At 37.4% G+C, this 17,644-nt stretch overlaps 1 protein-coding gene across 9 annotated transcripts in view; it reads left to right on the forward strand.

The window, feature by feature from the left end:
• Zeb1 (zinc finger E-box binding homeobox 1) overlaps positions 1 to 17,644 on the forward strand; it is a 177,298-nt gene that overhangs the window by 38,082 nt on the left and 121,572 nt on the right. For 4 of the 9 annotated variants that reach the window (XM_029471830.1, XM_029471833.1, XM_029471832.1 and 1 more), the window contains exon 2: positions 2,105 to 2,258. The exons of 2 other annotated variants lie outside the window; for them this stretch is intronic. In XM_029471830.1, the coding sequence (XP_029327690.1) occupies positions 2,222 to 2,258 (37 nt within the window). In that variant the 5' untranslated portion in view covers positions 2,105 to 2,221. Of the gene's footprint in view, positions 1 to 2,104; positions 2,259 to 3,745; positions 3,949 to 10,957; positions 11,095 to 17,644 lie in introns of all 9 variants that reach the window. 3 more of the 9 variants (XM_029471835.1, XM_029471834.1, XM_029471836.1) reach the window with 3 other exon arrangements.

The following is a 17,644-nucleotide window of genomic DNA, read 5'->3' on the forward strand; positions in this document are numbered from 1 at the left end:
GGTGGGTAGGGAAATGGGGGAGAGGGGGGAGGGTATGGGGGACTTTTGGGATAGCATTGGAAATGTAATTGAGGAAAATACGTAATAAAATATATTTAAAAAATTTGAAATTTCTCATATTCCTTCCAGAGTTTCTTTTTCTTAACTTCAGGAAATGTAGCATTATTACTCTTGGGAGTCTTAATTTCATTGATAGCTGTGACTTTGAGCAAACAATGGCAGGTTTCTGGGTCTGTTTATAAAATGAAGATTTGGAGTTGAACTTTAAAACTCTTACACATGTATTAGAAATGTTCAACTATGTGCAAGCACACGCATGTATGAGCTAATCTTAAGGGACTCACCTGCTGAAATCTGGAGCGACCTTGTGTGTAGGTGTGCTGGCAGTAGTTATTCTGTATGTTTAAGGTGATGTTTATCTCTGAGACTTGTCAGCTTTGTGTCTCGCATTAAAATTGAATGTATAGCCACAACAATTGTGGTCATGAGAGTAAGTGGACATGCTTACAGTTGCTTCTCTCCTGATGAAAGCGGAACTTTGAGAGTATGGGCTTAGTTTTCTGATCTGTCATTTCTTTTGGATAAGGAATTTCTCTTTGATCTTCCAGACTGAGGACATGAACACGTCCACAGCCATATTCTATGTTCTGTCATTGTTTGTTTTATAGGCTTTATTAAAACAAATAAGAAAAAATATTTTTCACTTTAGAGATAGTTTGGTGTAAACTGGGCTTCTCAGATTAGTTCCATATGTCATCAACCTGTTCAAACAACTTAACATGCTGCAGTATGCTTGCTTATATGGTGGAGATTCACTTGTTCTTGTAACATACTTCACACACTATGTTCTTCACTGTGCTTGTTTCTGTGGTGAATATCCAGTCATTTGTACAACACACTTAACACATGTTCCCCATTAAGTTTTACATTATAAACCCTTTAAGAAAAGAACCTTTCCTTTGCAGCTCCATAGCACCTAAGACAGAACTGTTAGTCTCTGAATAGTTCATAAAGGCTACGCAGTTAAAGGTTTGGGGTGACCTAAAACCATCAGACATAGCAAATGGAATGGAATGTCCTGTTTTTAGGATAGTAAACTCTGAAAGACAGTACGATTAACTCTATTAAAGGTCTATCCCTAACTACTAATAACTCTAGTAAGGACTTCTATATGAAGTCCATTTCTTTTTGGTTTGCTCATAAGCTGATTCAGCCTATAGCCTCAGGATGGATGGGTGGGTGGATGGATGGATGGATGGATGGATGGGAGGTTGAATGGATGGGTAGATGGATGAATGGATATCCATGTGATTGTTGATAGACTCTGAGATTTGAGGTCTTTAAGCTGTGTGTGTGTGTGTGTGTGTGCACTTAATTTTAGACCTATGTTAATACTCAAAGTTGTTAATCAGTAGTCGTTTTTAATATTAGAAGCATTGAAACAGATTGTACAACTGAGTTATAATAAAGACCAATATGATCAGCTATCATACATGATTGATAGACTCTCCAAAGAATAACTGTCAATTTAATGTGGGTGGGAGGAATTGGTGTGGGAAAGAAACTAAAGCTTTTTCATACTATATTTGTAAAAAATGGATAACCATTTTTTCCTAATACTAAGATGATATTTTCAGTCGAGGCCTGTATGTGCAGTGTAACCTTGAGTTTCTTGTATGGTACATAGTACTGCAAATAGTTAATGGCTTAGTATTTTGTAAATATGAATGTTATAGTCAACCTGTTTCCAGAAACAGTAATTGGCTCTCAGGCAAAGGTAGTATTTGGTGGCATTTAACCTTGTCACTTAATGATTTATTGCATCATCAAATAAGTACCATCTTTATTACATGTTTGGAATGGTTGTGGAGATCTTTAGGGGTCTAGACTTAGTTAAGCCTCTTCTGTGAAGGTATTGGACGTTTTAGTTTGGGGTCATAGCATCTCTTCTCAAACATAATATGACTGCTTAAAAGGACATAGACCATGGTTTTTTTTTCTTCTTTGTTTTGTTTTTGTTTTGTTTTTTTAGTTATTTTTAGTGTCATTGCTCTTTATCAGCTGATGGACATGGGAACAACTTAATAAAATTTGGGTAATTTAGTTTTCAGTTTAAATTCTCAACTGGCAATTGGCCAAAATTCGCATCTGAAGCCATGAGCACCCAAATGCCATTTTGTGATTTGGCTGCTGACACCCGACGTAGGAAGGAGCCACCGAGATGAATGGAGTAACTAGCTCTCCAAAGGAAGTCAAGGGTAAGAGTCTCCCTTAACTTGTATGGCATTTATTTGTATAAAGCATATATATTTAAAATATAGTTTTAATTTTATTCTAGGACATACAACCTAATATGTGAGTTTTACATGTCTGTTACACTTTTTATAAGATGAATGTGGAGAACAGTCTTACAAGAGATTTTATATATGCAAGACTGAGGAAAACTAATAAAAATGTGCAAAAATTAGTTTATATGGTTCATGCAAAGTTTAACAAGTTTAATTTTTTGTAGTTCTACTATAGCTTATTATCTTTAAAATAGTATGTTGTAAATGTTGCTTGAATAAAGTTAAGGATATTCATACCAAACTGAATTTGCCTATGTAATTTTAGGTATCTCCCAGAGTATAAATTATAAAGTTTGAAATAGTCTATTGAATGATGGTTTTTTTTTTACCTTGATGGCAAAATACTATAAGTAAGGAACAAATAAAATCTGTTTACCTTCAAAATGCTGCTATAAAAGTCAGGATGGTAGTGCACCTATGTTTCCAGCACTCTTGAGACAGAGACAGGAGGATTGAGAGTTTGAGATCAACCTGGGCTATGTAACAAGATACTGTCCAAAACTACTTCTGTACACTGAAATTTACTATTATGTTTTTGTTTCAAATATTAATTTTACAAAATTGTTTCTATACCCAAAATGAGCCAGATTGTCTGTCTATAATACCAAACTTTGGTGATAAAAATCAGGTATATCTGTCTTGTTTTTATGTTTACATTGAAAGAAGAATCCCAGGTTACTTCATTTTGATACACTGCAAATGAATTTCAACTGAAAAATTTTTTGAACAATGTATTTGGTGTCTACACATTTCTTCTTATGGATCCTTTGTCCTGTTGAGTTCATGATTATGGTTCATGATTATGTTGGGTTCATGATTGGTTTAACGTTGGGGAGAGCAACAGTTATAAGATAAAGCCAGCACTTATCAAAGGCAACGTCATTGTCTGCATGGACACAGTATTTATGATCACTACAGAATAACTGATAAAGACCAGCATGTTTAAGCTGCGCCATAATTTAGTTGACCATTTTGCTATCAAAGAGGATTTTGAGACTAAAATAGTTTTATTAATTTTTAGTCTCATTAGTTTAGTGATCTAAATTAGTTTAGCAATCTTTCTTACTTAACTAGAGACGCGAAGATTATATTAACTTTATCTTGCCCCATGTGACAAGCTTCTGCCGCAGCATCACTCATGCAGTTAGTCAGCTATGGCCAAGTACTCTAGACCTCAGCTTCCCCCTCAGTCCAAAGGCAGAACATCACTTGCAGACATTCCATAGGGAAGCATGGATTGCAGTGAGCAGAGAAGCAATCAATTTAATATATAATAAGCCAGGTTTTTAAAAGGAAACTTTTATATTATAACCCTATTAATTGAATGTTTTTAAAATAAACCCTTGGAATGACTCAGTTCTGACCATGGAGAAATAATTTTTATACTTCTATTATAGTTTCTTCAAGTTCTTAAAGCATTGCAACAGAGACTTGTGAAAGCTGAATTCTTAGGAGATCATTTTGTCTGTGGGAGAATTCCTACTGGATCCTTTGGTATTTCAGAAATTATGTATGGAGGACTCCAAGTTCTTCAGTTGCTAGAAAATATACACAGACATTTTAATGTATGATTTCTTCATCAATTTTATTCCTATTAAAGGTATATAAAATTTATATTCTTACACATCTATTTTAAGGTTTATATATCATTATGTTTTGAAAAATAAAATGTTAGGTCATTTGAGACTAAAATAGTTCTATTAATTTGAGGCTATTTTAGTCTCAAATAAAATGTCAGATTGGCACTTCATGATATCATCTCAGTTAAAATAGTAGTAAACATTTAAAAATAACAGCTCTTTTCATATGTTGGATCATGCGTATTTTGAAGACTCCTACTGCTTAGGTACTGATTTTACCGTGTGACGATCGCACTGATGCTGGTGCTGAGTGTGCTACTTCATGTGCGTGTGGAGCCGAGAGCTCAGGGTAGTATGTGTGCCCGAGGCGCTGCTTTGTGTTTGCAGTCCCAGTCTCCTTTCTCTGACCCTTGTTAGAAACCATGTGATGTCATTATAAACAGGCCATCTCACACATAAAACTAAAATCTGAAAAGTTCATGTTTTTAGAACTAATGGTCTTTCCCTAATTTAACACTGAAATGTTTAAACGTGAAATAAAATCCAGTGTTTTTCAAGTAATAAAATCCAAGTTAAGTATGTGATTTTATCTGTATGGACTGAGGCATCATCAACCTGTCTCTTACATATTCTGATTTGAAGGTGTCAATACAGAGACAGTCCTACTTGTTAGTGTGGGAGAAGGATGTCTTCACAGGGCTCTGGAGGGGTGACCTGGGGAGATGAAAATCTTCGCTGTGTAGTATGCCTTGAGGTGTTCATGGCATGGTTTCATTGATCACTCCTTTGGGTTCTGTGAGTTAGCTTTGAATGGTCCAGGATGTCAGTTAGACAGCTGTGCTACATGAAGGAATTTGAAACACAAAGTAGAGGAAATGGTACTGGGAGGTGAGCATGACCAAGGGATAATGTGTGCCTGTGAGGGTGCCACAGGGAAGCTCTTGCTGGGCTAAGGTAAACGCACAAGGTGGTGATGCACAGCATCTGTTGTGCTGAAATGCTTATCAGTGGCTCCAGAAGCAAACGAAGGCTATTAGGAATTTTTTAGTATATCTGTAGTGCGGCTAATGCATTATACGCTATAAGAGCTTCTGTCGCTGTCAGAAGAGACAAGTAGCAACTAAACATGGTGTGACACGAACTGGAATTTGAATTCTTGCTTTGAACTACACAGGTCCATTTCAAAGTTGTATCCTATCTTTAAAGTTAATATCCTGACAATAACTATCAACATGTTACATTTTATGGGAGGTCAATGTTATTAAATATATTAAACTGCCACTTGTGGTGGGTCTTTACTGAGTAAACCTAAAAGAGAGAAGATAAATCCCATTTACATATCGAATAACTATGTAGTGGAACCTGCTGTGTGTTAGATATTGCACTGGAAACTGGGAGCGTGTGCTAAGGCTGTGTGATCCTTGGGTTGTAGTTTAGCACAGAACACAGACATTGAACATAGTCTAATGGCATCGTAAAAACAAAAGCACTTTCTTAAAGGTACTTCAGGTTGGTCGTCTAGAGTACTAATAATTTACTAATAGATGAATCAATATGTCACCTATTTCATAAAATAGGTTTCAGTTTGACATAAAAAATTGGCAGGAAGTCTTTGAAAATGTTTCTTAGAAAGCAAAACAGTGTATATCTTATTTAATACAAGAAATTTCTAGGGAAGGTTTTTAAGTTACTAAAACAGCGATTATGTGCGTATAGACCGCCTGCCACATGTGCCATTAACTACAAGCTCATAGCACCTGCTGTGGATGTTATACATTAGACATGATATTTAATAAAATGATGCTGGGCAGCTTTACCTAAGCACTTCCACGCTGTAGTTAAGAAGCTGGTATCTAGGTCAGACTAACTGGCTTGTTATTGATGCCCACACTTAGAGAGTTCAGAGCTCTACAGTAGTCCCCTGTCCTGTTTCCTACTCTAACATGCATCATGCAGAGAATCAGGTCATTTTATGCATATTAATTCTTGGACCAGTATTTAACATGTGGAAAGTGCTCTGCATGGCTCCATATGTTACTGTTCACATATATAATAATAATTGTAACATTCCTGCTTGGGCTGGGGATGCAGCTTAAGGTAGATTGCTTCTGTAGCATTCATAAGGCTCTGGACTCAATACCCAGCACCAGAAATCATGCTCCACCAGACTCACAAACTTGAACCACCTGAAATAATTACAAAATAGAGGACTTTATGTGATGTATATGTTTTCAGTCATTCCAAAGAATTCACCTCCAATATGCAGATCATATCCAATATTCAAAGGCCAGGGGAATTCTCACCTCGTCTGTGTTTCCTCCTTAACTGCATCTCAGCAGCCACTCTAAAAAGGCCTCCATAATTGCATCTCTAGGAACAAGATCACCTTAGCATTTAGCCCAAGACTTTTGATGATCCCAGCCAAATGAGAGTGGTCCTTCTCATCTAAGAAGGAATATCAAACACCTGTAATATACTTCATGAAAGATAAACCAAAGTGTAGTAAGCGTGCAAAGGAAAAGATGATGTTGAATAGTCTTTCCCTCGTGAAAACCCCAATACAGCATCGTTTCACCAATAGTCTAACTTATAGTATGGATTTGTAATCCTAAAAGGACATAATAGTGATGATTAAAAACTTGTTGGAAAAAAAGAGTATTGTATTAGCACAGTCCCATCTATAAATGTCATACCTTTTAAGTTGATGTCCTACACAGATATATTCAGACCTAAATGATTTTTCCAAGTAATGCATTTGCTGAAAAAAACAATTTTAGGGTGAAGTTTAAAATGACACATTCTTTGAACTGTGATTCTATGGCTTTGAAGTTTATGCATGCAAAAAGAGAACTTATAAATTAACTCAACTGTTTTAAGTACAAATATTTGCATTTAAATAATAATAGAAAATAGGGTTGGAGAGATGGCTCAGAAGTTAAAAATGTTCTTGGCTCTTGCAAAGTCAATTTTCAGCAACCCCATGGTGGCTCACAACAATTCCAGTTCCTAGGGATCAGATATTCTCTTCTGACCTCTGAAGATACCAGGCACACATGTAATGTACATACATACATACATACATACATACATACATGAAAAACACACACGGAGTAAATGTATCTAAACTTTTAATACATAAAAATAAACTTAAATTTATATCTTATAATGTAGTGTATCTTTTGGTTTGTAATATTGAAACATTTCTCTCATTGCAAGATGCTGAATGAAAGATAATTTCAGTACTACAAGCATGGTCTCCCTTTCCCACTGCTAGGTTTTTTTAATTGGTTATTTTATTTATTTACATTTCAAACGTTATGCCCCTTCCCCATTCCCCCTCCATAAACCCCCTATCCCCTTCCCCCTTCCCCTGTCTTTATGAGGGTGCTCCCCCACTTGCCCACTCACTCCCACTGCAGTGCCCTAGCATCCCCCTATGCTGGGTTATCCAGACACTGCCTGCCCCACTGCTAGTTTTCGAGCAGCCAGCTAACAAGCATTTCCTGGGGATTCACTCTCTCTCTGCCCATTGCTCTTTTAGGAGGCAAGGAGATGTGTAAGGAATCTGAAGCTCGAGTCAGGAGCTTGACGGTCTCTGTCATGACAGGGATGAATACAGACTATGGATCTACTGAAATTACTAGTTTTCTAATATGTCAGTTTTCTTGTTATTTATAGAATGTATATATTTCTGTATATATACATTGACATCCCCAATTCTCCACATTAATGGAAATTTATGAAGTTACCAGTTGTTTTTAATTTCCAAATGTATGTAGTAAAAAATTCTTTACTGGAAAAAATGTATTCATGCTGTGAAATGAAAACACATTATTGTTTTTTACATATATTAATTCAGAGCTTCCCAAATATCCCAACATGAATCACATGTTTAGAACTTGTATCTTTTGGGCTTATTTTCTGAGAGTAAGTATAGTGTTTCTAAGTTTTTTGTTAGAATACTAATTATACATACTAATACACTACATTATAACCCCTATTCATGTATACAGTGTATTTTGATCATATTCACCACAGTTACCTTCCTCTTCTCAAATCATCTGCATTATACTTTGATACTCTGTGTGTGTGTGTGTGTGTGTGTGTGTGTGTGTGTGTGTGTGTGTGTTTGTGAGAAGTGTAATAACATTTCTTATTGGACATGGTTATAATTTATTTGCAGGAGCTTGATCAGCTTCAGGGGCTGTATGGCTGAACAAAATCTCTCTCCTTTTCCAAGCAAACATTAACTGCCAGCGATTCTCAAGGAGGGATGAGAACTTGTGACCTTGGCATTTCTAATAACCTCAGGGAAGGGGTGGCACTGTGAGGGAGTCTTCCCCTTCCCCTCTCCCTTTCCTTCTTCCCCCCTCCTCCCTCACTTCCTCCTTCTCCTTCCCATTCTCTTCTTCCTCCTCTTCCTCCTTTCCTTTCTTATCCTTTCTCCTTCTAGTTTTCTGGCCTTAGCATACACTCTCCCTGACAAATACACATATATGAAAATACATCGGGAGCTAGAATTGCTGTGCAAGAGAGAACAGATGAGCATTTGCCTTTGCGAGCCTGATGTCACTTACATTTTCCAGCGTTGTTTTTCTGAAAACTCAGGATTTCATTTTTCTTTATGGCACAGTGTGTATCACATTTTCATCACCCATCAGCTGGCGACATCTACTCTGCTTCTGTTTCCTTGATGAAAAGAGCAGCAATAAACATGTGTGTGCAGGCTCTCTTTATGGTGGGGCACAGTCCTTGTGTCTCTACCAAGAGTAGACTACCTTCACACGTTTAGGAAGCATGTACACTGATGTCCATAGTGCCTATACTGCTTGCCACTCCCCCACACACCATACAAGGCCTCCTGTTTACCTGTTTACCTGGTACATTCTTGCCAGAATTTGTTATTTGTTATTTATTTATTTACCTTAACCATTCTGGCTAGGATATGATAGCATCTCAAGATGGTTTTAATTTGCATTTGTGTAATAGCTATGGATGTTCAACACTTTTCATAAAGGAAATGTAAATTTTCTTTAGTCTAATTTGGATATTGATTTTCTTTCTCTATTGATTAGGATTCATTTGTTCTAATAATAAATTGTTAAAGGTACCAAAGTTTGTTTTTTTTTTACCTTTGCAATAAATCTTTATAACAATGGTTTACATTGCTATAAACAGTAGCGATTACAAACCCTGCTGTTTGAAAGGCTGCAAGGCAGTTTTAGGGTTGCAAATAGTTTCAAAAAAAAGGACACTGTAGCCGGGCGTGGTGGCGCACGCCTTTAATCCCAGCACTTGGGAGGCAGAGGCAGGCGGATTTCTGAGTTCGAGGCCAGCCTGGTCTACAGAGTGAGTTCCAGGACAGCCAGGACTACACAGAGAAACCCTGTCTCGAAAAACCAAAAAAAAAAAAAAAAAAAAAAAAAGGACACTGTAGCCTTTTAAGGGAAACGAAATAAAAGCACATGCAGTAATATGTATCATAAAGTAAGTGTGTGTGTGTGTGTGTGTGTGTGTCTGAGTTATCTGATGATTTCAATGAATCATTTAAACATTTTCCACTATTTCTGAGACACCATTTTAATATCAAATCCAGGTGTAATTTGCTGTTTGCTACGTGTGCTCTGATAGGTATAGATCATAGGAACTTTGGCTCTTTGGGTGTATGTACATACTGTTTAGACTATATTTACACCATAATTTACTTACTAGTTATCATTAGGATACTTTGTCCTGCTGTGTTATAGCCTGATCTGCAATTCTGAATAAACACCACCCTAAACTTCCTGCACTTTTCACTCTGTAGTCTTGCTGAACAATAATTGGGAGCCTCTGTCCTGAGTAAAATGTGCTGTTATAATTTGCAGTGTATCTTGAAGACCTGCATCACACTTTCAGAATGTGCAGTCAGACAGAATCCCAGACATCATGGAGAATTGGTTTTTGAGCCCTGTGCCCTTGCAGACTTGATCATTTAAATTATATATAATAGCCTTATCAACAGCTATGAACAAGAATATTTCTTCTTATTCTACCAAATTAATTAGTCTGAATAGTTGGCCAACATTTTGAGGAAGGCCATCTGTTTTTAGCAATAGTCTACAAATAAATAGAAAATAAATGAAGAGGCTTCATTACTGAGTTTTACATGTTTAAAAATATAAAATATATACTCTTAAAACTATATATGGAAATCATACTGATTGAATTGCATCTTCTGATTTTGTAACTTATTCGGGCAGCATTAGCACTATAGTAAATGATTTTATCACAGAACTTTTGTCCAATTTTCCATAAGATGAAAAGAAATGTTAAAGTATAAATAGGTATATTATATTTCATCTGTTATTATCCTAATACTTAATAATTTGAAAAGTAGTATTCTAGTCCATTCTTAGAACTATTGGTTGTAATAACATACTTTAAATTTGAATATTTCAACATTTAACATAGAATTAAGATTTATATTTTTAATATTGTTTTAAAGGATATATTTTCAGAATTAACACATGTAGTCTTTTAATTATTTCATTTTATATAAGTTTTGACTTTGTAAATATTTAGTTTTTTAGTATTCCTTCTATTCATGAAAAATTTTAGAGCTTACTAAATGTTGAAAGTCTATAGGTAATCACTACGTTAAAATCAGAACAAGAGGCTGTTGTGGCCCTCACACTCTAACAGACCGAGGCAGACATGGTTCTGGACGGTAGTAGTCATGTTTATTTAAGGTTTAATATATGATTTGGATCATTTGCAACACAAATTTTTCCTGAGATTTTTCTATTTTTTTTTAATTCCCCAGAGATAAGGCAGAGCTTAAATTTCTCAAGGTTTAATGTAGGGCATAATACTTGAACATGTAGTATTACTTGAACAGAAGATAATTATAAACAGAAAATGTGACCTTTTAGAATTGTCACAATTCAATCTAATTTTTTCTTCAGAGCCTCATTTTGTACTAGAAGATAGACTTGACCCCTGTGGTGTGGACTTAGGGTAATGTCTTACTCTTCTCTCCTCCTTCAGGATAATCTTAAGCTTGTACCACAAGAAGACTGTAGAGGTCCCTCCCGCACCAAGAACCTCCTACAGATCTTTCTCAGTGTTCTTGGAGGTGGGCTGAGAGCTCGATCAGTTTGTGTCAGCCACCTTGTTCTCTAAAGGTAAGCACTGGGCAGCGAGCACACTGTGAGGCCAAGCTCCTAATGCAGGCCTGGCTTTAGCATGCTCCACTGAGGGCCTGAGAGCATCAGACCTGGACCACCCACTCCTGTGGGTGGGACATCACCTGTCCATCAAGAGTTTTTCACTGTTTGTAAGTGGAATATGCCCTAAAGATTATTCATTTTTTAAGCTTTGTTTTATTATTATTTTTTTAAATTAGGGCCTGGGGATATGGCTTCATCAGTAAAGTCCCTGAAACACAAGCACAAGGACCTGAGGTTACATCCCCATCACCCAAGTTGCAAAGCTGGGTGTGACAGCCTGTGTCTGCACTCAAGGGAAGTGACTGGAGGGAAGTCTGATCTTTGGACTTCACTGACCAGCCATTGACAGCTTGAGGAGACCCTGTCACAGAAAGTGCACACACATACACACACACACACACACACACACACACACACAAAGAACCCAGTTTTACTAAAGCTTATTTTTTCAGTTCAGGATGATTCTTGAATGTCTTGAGATCTGAAGTGAAGAATTTTGAAACCATCTCAGCATTTAGGCAATCTGAATACTCATCTTTAATTGATATATCCAACTTTGAAGCCCTGTTTTTCATGATCTCTCTGAAGCTGTGTCTTGCCTTTCCTTGCAATCTATTTAAATTTCAAAAAGTATGGTAACAACAGCTTTCTTCATGTTTAAAAAAAAAAAACAATAAAAATGATCCTTTTACCCTGTAACTTTCTTCTTTAAGAAATGTGCAGTGAACACATGAGCGCCAGCAGGAGACACTTAGAGCAGAGAGAGAAACCAGTGCACCGGCTTCCCTGCAAACTGTTAAAAGCAGAAAACCTCACAGGTCTTTTGTCGATTTATTGACACCTTAAAGTGGCGAATCCTAGATGAAACTGTTTGTTAGGTCTCATTTGTTTTCTATGGAGAACAAGAAGGTGCATGCTGCTTTTGAGAATGCCATCTGTGTTAGGATGAGGTTAGTGCTAGGTAAGATAACTTGGGCTTCCAACAAGAAGCCAACTCCTAACACAGTCCCCTGGCACTATGCATTAGTAATGTGATGGCAGTGCTGAGTATATGTCACCTGTCCGCTTCACTCGCTCACCATTTCTTGCTGGGCTTGGAGACAAGCTGCACTGGAGGTGACCTTACAGGACTCCAGCTTTGGAGAGAATGCTGATGACTTTGTTTGGCAGCCCTACTTCTGAAACATGACGAACATCGCCCTCCCTTCAAAAACACAGTCCTTCCTGTATCTGCTTAATAAAATGTGTTGAATGAAAATAACCCCTGGTTCCTGTTAGAATGAGAAAAAGTAGAATCAGGGCTAGTTTCATTGCAGGAAATTTAAAAATAAAAAAATCGTAAGTAACTAACACAGGTTATATTACATGGAAGCATTAGTTATTTATAATGTAAAGAATCTATATATACACACATACAACTTAATTCATTTTTTTTTAATTTCTGGAAGGCAGTGGGTAAATACAACTCTTTAGCCAACTAGGAAGAAATTTGTAAATAAAGCATAAACCTACTGAACTTGTAAGTTGATGTTTAGTAATACAGAATACTTGTTATTCAAATTAAGGCTTTACTATGAATTTTTGATGTAAAATGATATTCAATTTAAAAAGTTCCCACACATACCTTTAAAAAATTAATGAGCATTGGGGTTCTAGAACTAGCTGAGCAGTTAAAGAACACTGGCTATTCTCACAAAGTACCTGAGTTCAGTTGTCTGCACACAGGATTTCCCAAGTTCCAGCGGTTGATAGCGGTGGGCTTGGGTGGTAGATTATTGTCATTTTTCAAGCTGAAGTGTTATACATTTCTGTGTCTGGAAATATCTTAAGTTTGTGTAAGACTCTTATTTTACCCAGTTCCAAATTTCCAAGGCATGAATAATTTTGTGTAATTAACACCTACATCTATATATAAATAAGGTGTTTAGCCTTTTCTAGCTAATAATTTTTAACAGTAAAGAGTATGTTACTGACTTGTGTTTGGGTTTTCACTTTTGTTCACAAGACTGATTTTCTTTGCTTAAAGGCTTCAACATTATTTTTAAAACTACAGTTTAAAGCTACAGAAAAAAACCTTCAGTTTTAGTCCTGTTTAATCCAAAGATGCTAGGGTGACCATCAGAGGGTCTGTGAAACACTGGATAACTTAATCGCTTTCTGTGTATACTTCCCATTGCTAAGCATTTGATCCTTAATTTTCATCAGATCTCCAGAGAGTCTGTATCAAGACCTTTGTCAAACCACCACTGATACAGTGTCCTAGGGTCAATTTACTTATAGACAAACTGAGGGATAAAGAATTTAATAATTTACAATTATCCATTATATTCAGCATGTAAACATTTAAAACCTTCTCAGAAACATTGCAAATCTGTATGGGTAGGCATATTGAATATTATCTTCTCATTCAAAACAATTACTTGACCAAGTTATTAAGTTAGTGGCAAAGCCTTGATTTTCATATCATCAAACATAATCTAGCATCTGTGTGATGGCAACGACTTACAGTTGTTTATGTCTTTAAGGTTCGTGTTACTGTGGGTTGCTGTTTGCGCTAGAATTTGTAGACAGCCATGAGAGCCATTAAACATGCCTTCATTTGCCTACATGCATGTGTTTCTGAGCATTAAGAACTTAGCTTTTATGTATGTCCTTCATGTTTATGTATTTAACACTCTTAACAATTTCAGTTTTTACTAAAATATTTAGAGTTTGAAATTCTGCCATAGCTGCCTTTCATGTTCATAGATAGGGAATAAATCAAGCTTATGTAATCAATCATTGAATACATGGAGAATTATGACATCAGAATGATAAATAAAACATTTCCTGCCTCTCATAATTCAGCCCATGGAAGGTGCATGCTGGAGACAGGCGCACAGCAATTGGGGACAGAGGAGACAGGGCAGAACATGTCACTTTTAGCTGTGAAAATGAAACTTTAGCTGAATCCGTGTCATCAGTGGGAGTTGGTAAAACAAATGGGAGCCAAATAGGATTCTGGGCCATGAGCTTTATGGATGTGACGGCCTTGAAGGGTAAGGGAGGACAAGACATACTCAAGACCAGAGGTTTTCAGACATAGGAAATGAGAGGGTCTGCTGAGATGCCATTCCCAATCTGTTAGATATTTGCCATTTGGCATCCATGTAAGAGCAGAGAGAAGACAGTGGCTGCAGGATTTGTATTTTACCTAGAGTTTGTTGTGCTTGCAGAGCACTGAGCATACTGGAGGTATAGGGATTCAAGGTTCGTCACAGCTGATCACATTAGGTAGCATCACCAGAGTCTTAAACTCATTTTTCTCTCTTTCCTGCCAGCCTTTCCCCATATTCATCAAGGAAATGTCATGCCTGTGTTCCAGCACATCCCTGGTGTGCCTGTACTGAACTTTATATAAAAAGCAACATGCAGAATATACTCACTTAAATGAAGGAGGCCAAATACAAAATTGTAAGATCTGTGTTGTTGAGCAAATTACTATTCACTCTTTTTTTTTTTTTTGGCTTTTCAAGACAGGGTTTCTCTGTGTAGCCCTGGCTGTCGTGGAACTCACTCTGTAGACCAGGCTGGCCTCGAATTCAGAAATTCGCCTCCCTCTGCCTCCCAAGTGCTGGGATTAAAGGCGTGTGCCACCATGCCTGGCTACTAGTCATTCTTGTGGTTGTATACTGCTCTGTGATCCAGGTGAGCTTCACAGTGCAGCTAAGACAGAGACTGTGGGCTTGAGCTAGTCTGGTGGCACTGAAGATGAAGAGTGGGCGTTAGTGGAGAGAGCTGTGGGTTAGAGGTTTATGGCACGTGGGAGGGTTAACTAGATAGGAACCAGGAATACAAAGACACTGAGGAAGAAGTTAGTGATAGTCTCTTCTATTAAGTCCAAATACCAGGAAAACAGGATTGCTTGAATTTTAAGTGCTAGAGGACAGTAATAGGTTTAACTTCCAATATTTCAGGTATATACGAAGCCTATTCTATTTCCCACAAGTAAGTACTCATTAGCTTATTCAATGAGTGACTGTACATTGATTACCACATGTGCTAACAAAGTACCTTCAGCTTATGGAAAACTGTCTTCTGTTCTCCCTTGGCCTCCATGGATGCTTCTGATCAGTGTTTGTAGGCGCGACCTTGCCTTGTGATGCTTTTCCTATCTGTGCGTGCATATACAGTATACCTCTCCTGGAGTGGCACAATCTTGCAAGAATAGCATTCCCTATGTACTTTATATGAAGGCCATTACTACACTTTATATTATATTCTTGCCTTTAGCTAGCATAATCACCACACCTGGTGTGAGCTTCCTTATGTGGAGTGATTAACCTAGTTCCTCACCAACACTAACAAATTGAAAACAATGCTCATCAGACTTTGTTAGGGATGGAATGAAAGATGGAGGGTTATGTCCTAAGCCTAGACACAGGCAGGGTACCCAGGGAGGAAACTGTGACCACAGAGTAGAGCTGGAAGCACTGGCTTTTGGGATTACAGAGCAACTTTATCTGCCCCGCTACACTGCCTAGCAAAGTTGGATCTTTGAGAAACTTTCTATAGAGATGAAACAAGTACCTTAGGAAGAGTAGACTGCTGAGTAGCTTTCATGGTTATAGCATCAGCAATGATTCAATTCTATCTTCAGACCACAAATTGAACTAGAATCAGGACAGTTTAATTACTTTATCACAATTCTAGGGAAGAACAACAGCAATATAAGTGTGGTCATGCTTTGCAGTTTATAGAATTTCATCTGGCTTGGGCTGTCACTTATAAGAGGGTAATTAAAATTAAATGTTCAAATTTATTTAATTGTGGTTTTCTTCTTTCAAAGTTTTATCTTTAATTCAGATTTACCTTTAACAGCCAAACTGTGTTTTCATAAGTAAATTTGTTTAATAATTAATTATTAAAAATGTATCATGTTTGTAATAGTGCCTTAGCCTGAGATGATGGTGAGAGACTTAGAGTGTACCATGACCTGTGGCAACACGGATTACTAGATAGCTAGCCATTCATGCTAACTGATGAGTAGTAGATTCTGGGAAAATTAAAGGATGGAATACAGTTTCAGAAAGAATAAGGGCAGAAGTAAAAGAATTTAACTGGGGTCCTTGTGGCTGTGTACAGTTTGAATAGGTGGTAAGCAGTTGAGAGCCATGGTCTGTGGCTGTGAGGACAGAAGATGTACCACAAGCTATGTGAGGAGAAGGAAAGGTTCAGAAAGATTTGTCCACGCTGTGACATTTGAACCATTCAGAACTCCTCCAGACATAAAATAAGAAGTGAGAGTTAGTGTCTTTGTCTGGTCTGGTCTGGTCTGGTCGGGTTTGGTCTGGGGTTTGAGGTTGGGGCCCTGCCTGCTAAGCACTCATCTAGTTGGCCTTGGTTTCTGGTTGTGAGTGTAATTTCACTTTGTCAACATATGGTAATTACATAGATTTTTTTCAGTTCCTAAACACATGAAATGAGAGGTGAAATTATTGTTCATTCAAATTCAGATTCTGTACCTGGGATGTATAGGTGGACTGTATAGGAGTTCATGACAATGAACTCTGGACCTCTAAAATGGAAATTGGTCTCCCTTGTAGAGTAAGTGTTTCTTGGGCCTGAAGAGATGGGTCAGTGGTTCAAAGCACTTGTTCTTCCAGAGGACCTAGGTTTGATTCCCAGCACCCACATGGTGGTTTATCTAACTCCATCTTCTGGCTTCCCTGGGCACTGTATGAAAATGGTGAACATATGTACAGGCAACCCACTCATGTACACAAAGAATAAATAAATCTATTTTTAAAATGCAAATATTCTTTTTTTTATACTTTCTCACTAGTTACTATACAGTCCTCAAAGAGCATGCAGGCGCTGGACCTAGTTCACCAACACATTTGTAGCAGACATACAGCTTGGCCTTCATGTGGGTCCCCTAACAAGTGGAATGGAGGCTGACCATTCTAATTGCTGCCTGTTGCCTGCCTTTAAATCCCCTGCTTTGTCTGGCCTGAGTGGAAGAGGACACACTTAGTCCTGCTGTGACTTGATGGGCCAGAGTGGGAGGGTACCCACTAAGCATGTCCCCTTCTCTGAGGAGAGGGGGAGAGGTAATAGGGGAAGGGGTTCGTGAGGGTGGGACTAAGGGGCAGGGCACAATGTAAAGCGAATAAATAAATAAATGAAAAAGATAATTTTGTCCAGTGTATCTAATTAGGTTATATAACCATATGTGATAGTGATTATCTTATTAATTCTATGACTGTCTTAGTTACTTTTTTATTTTTGTAATAAACACCATGACCAACATAACTAATAAAAGAAAGTGCTTAATTTGGGTTTATGGTTTCAGAGGGTTAAAGTTCATCACCATGGTGAGGTGCATGGAGATAGGTAGGCGACATTGAGCAATAGGTTAGAGCTTACAAGGTACTGTCTATGTCTGTCTCTCCGTCTCTCTCTCTCTCTCTCTCTCTCTCTCTCTCTCTATATATATATATATATATATATATATATATATATA

The sequence above is a fragment of the Mus caroli genome, chromosome 18 (genome assembly GCF_900094665.2).
Source record: "Mus caroli chromosome 18, CAROLI_EIJ_v1.1, whole genome shotgun sequence".
Classification (NCBI taxonomy): Eukaryota; Metazoa; Chordata; class Mammalia; order Rodentia; family Muridae; genus Mus; species Mus caroli.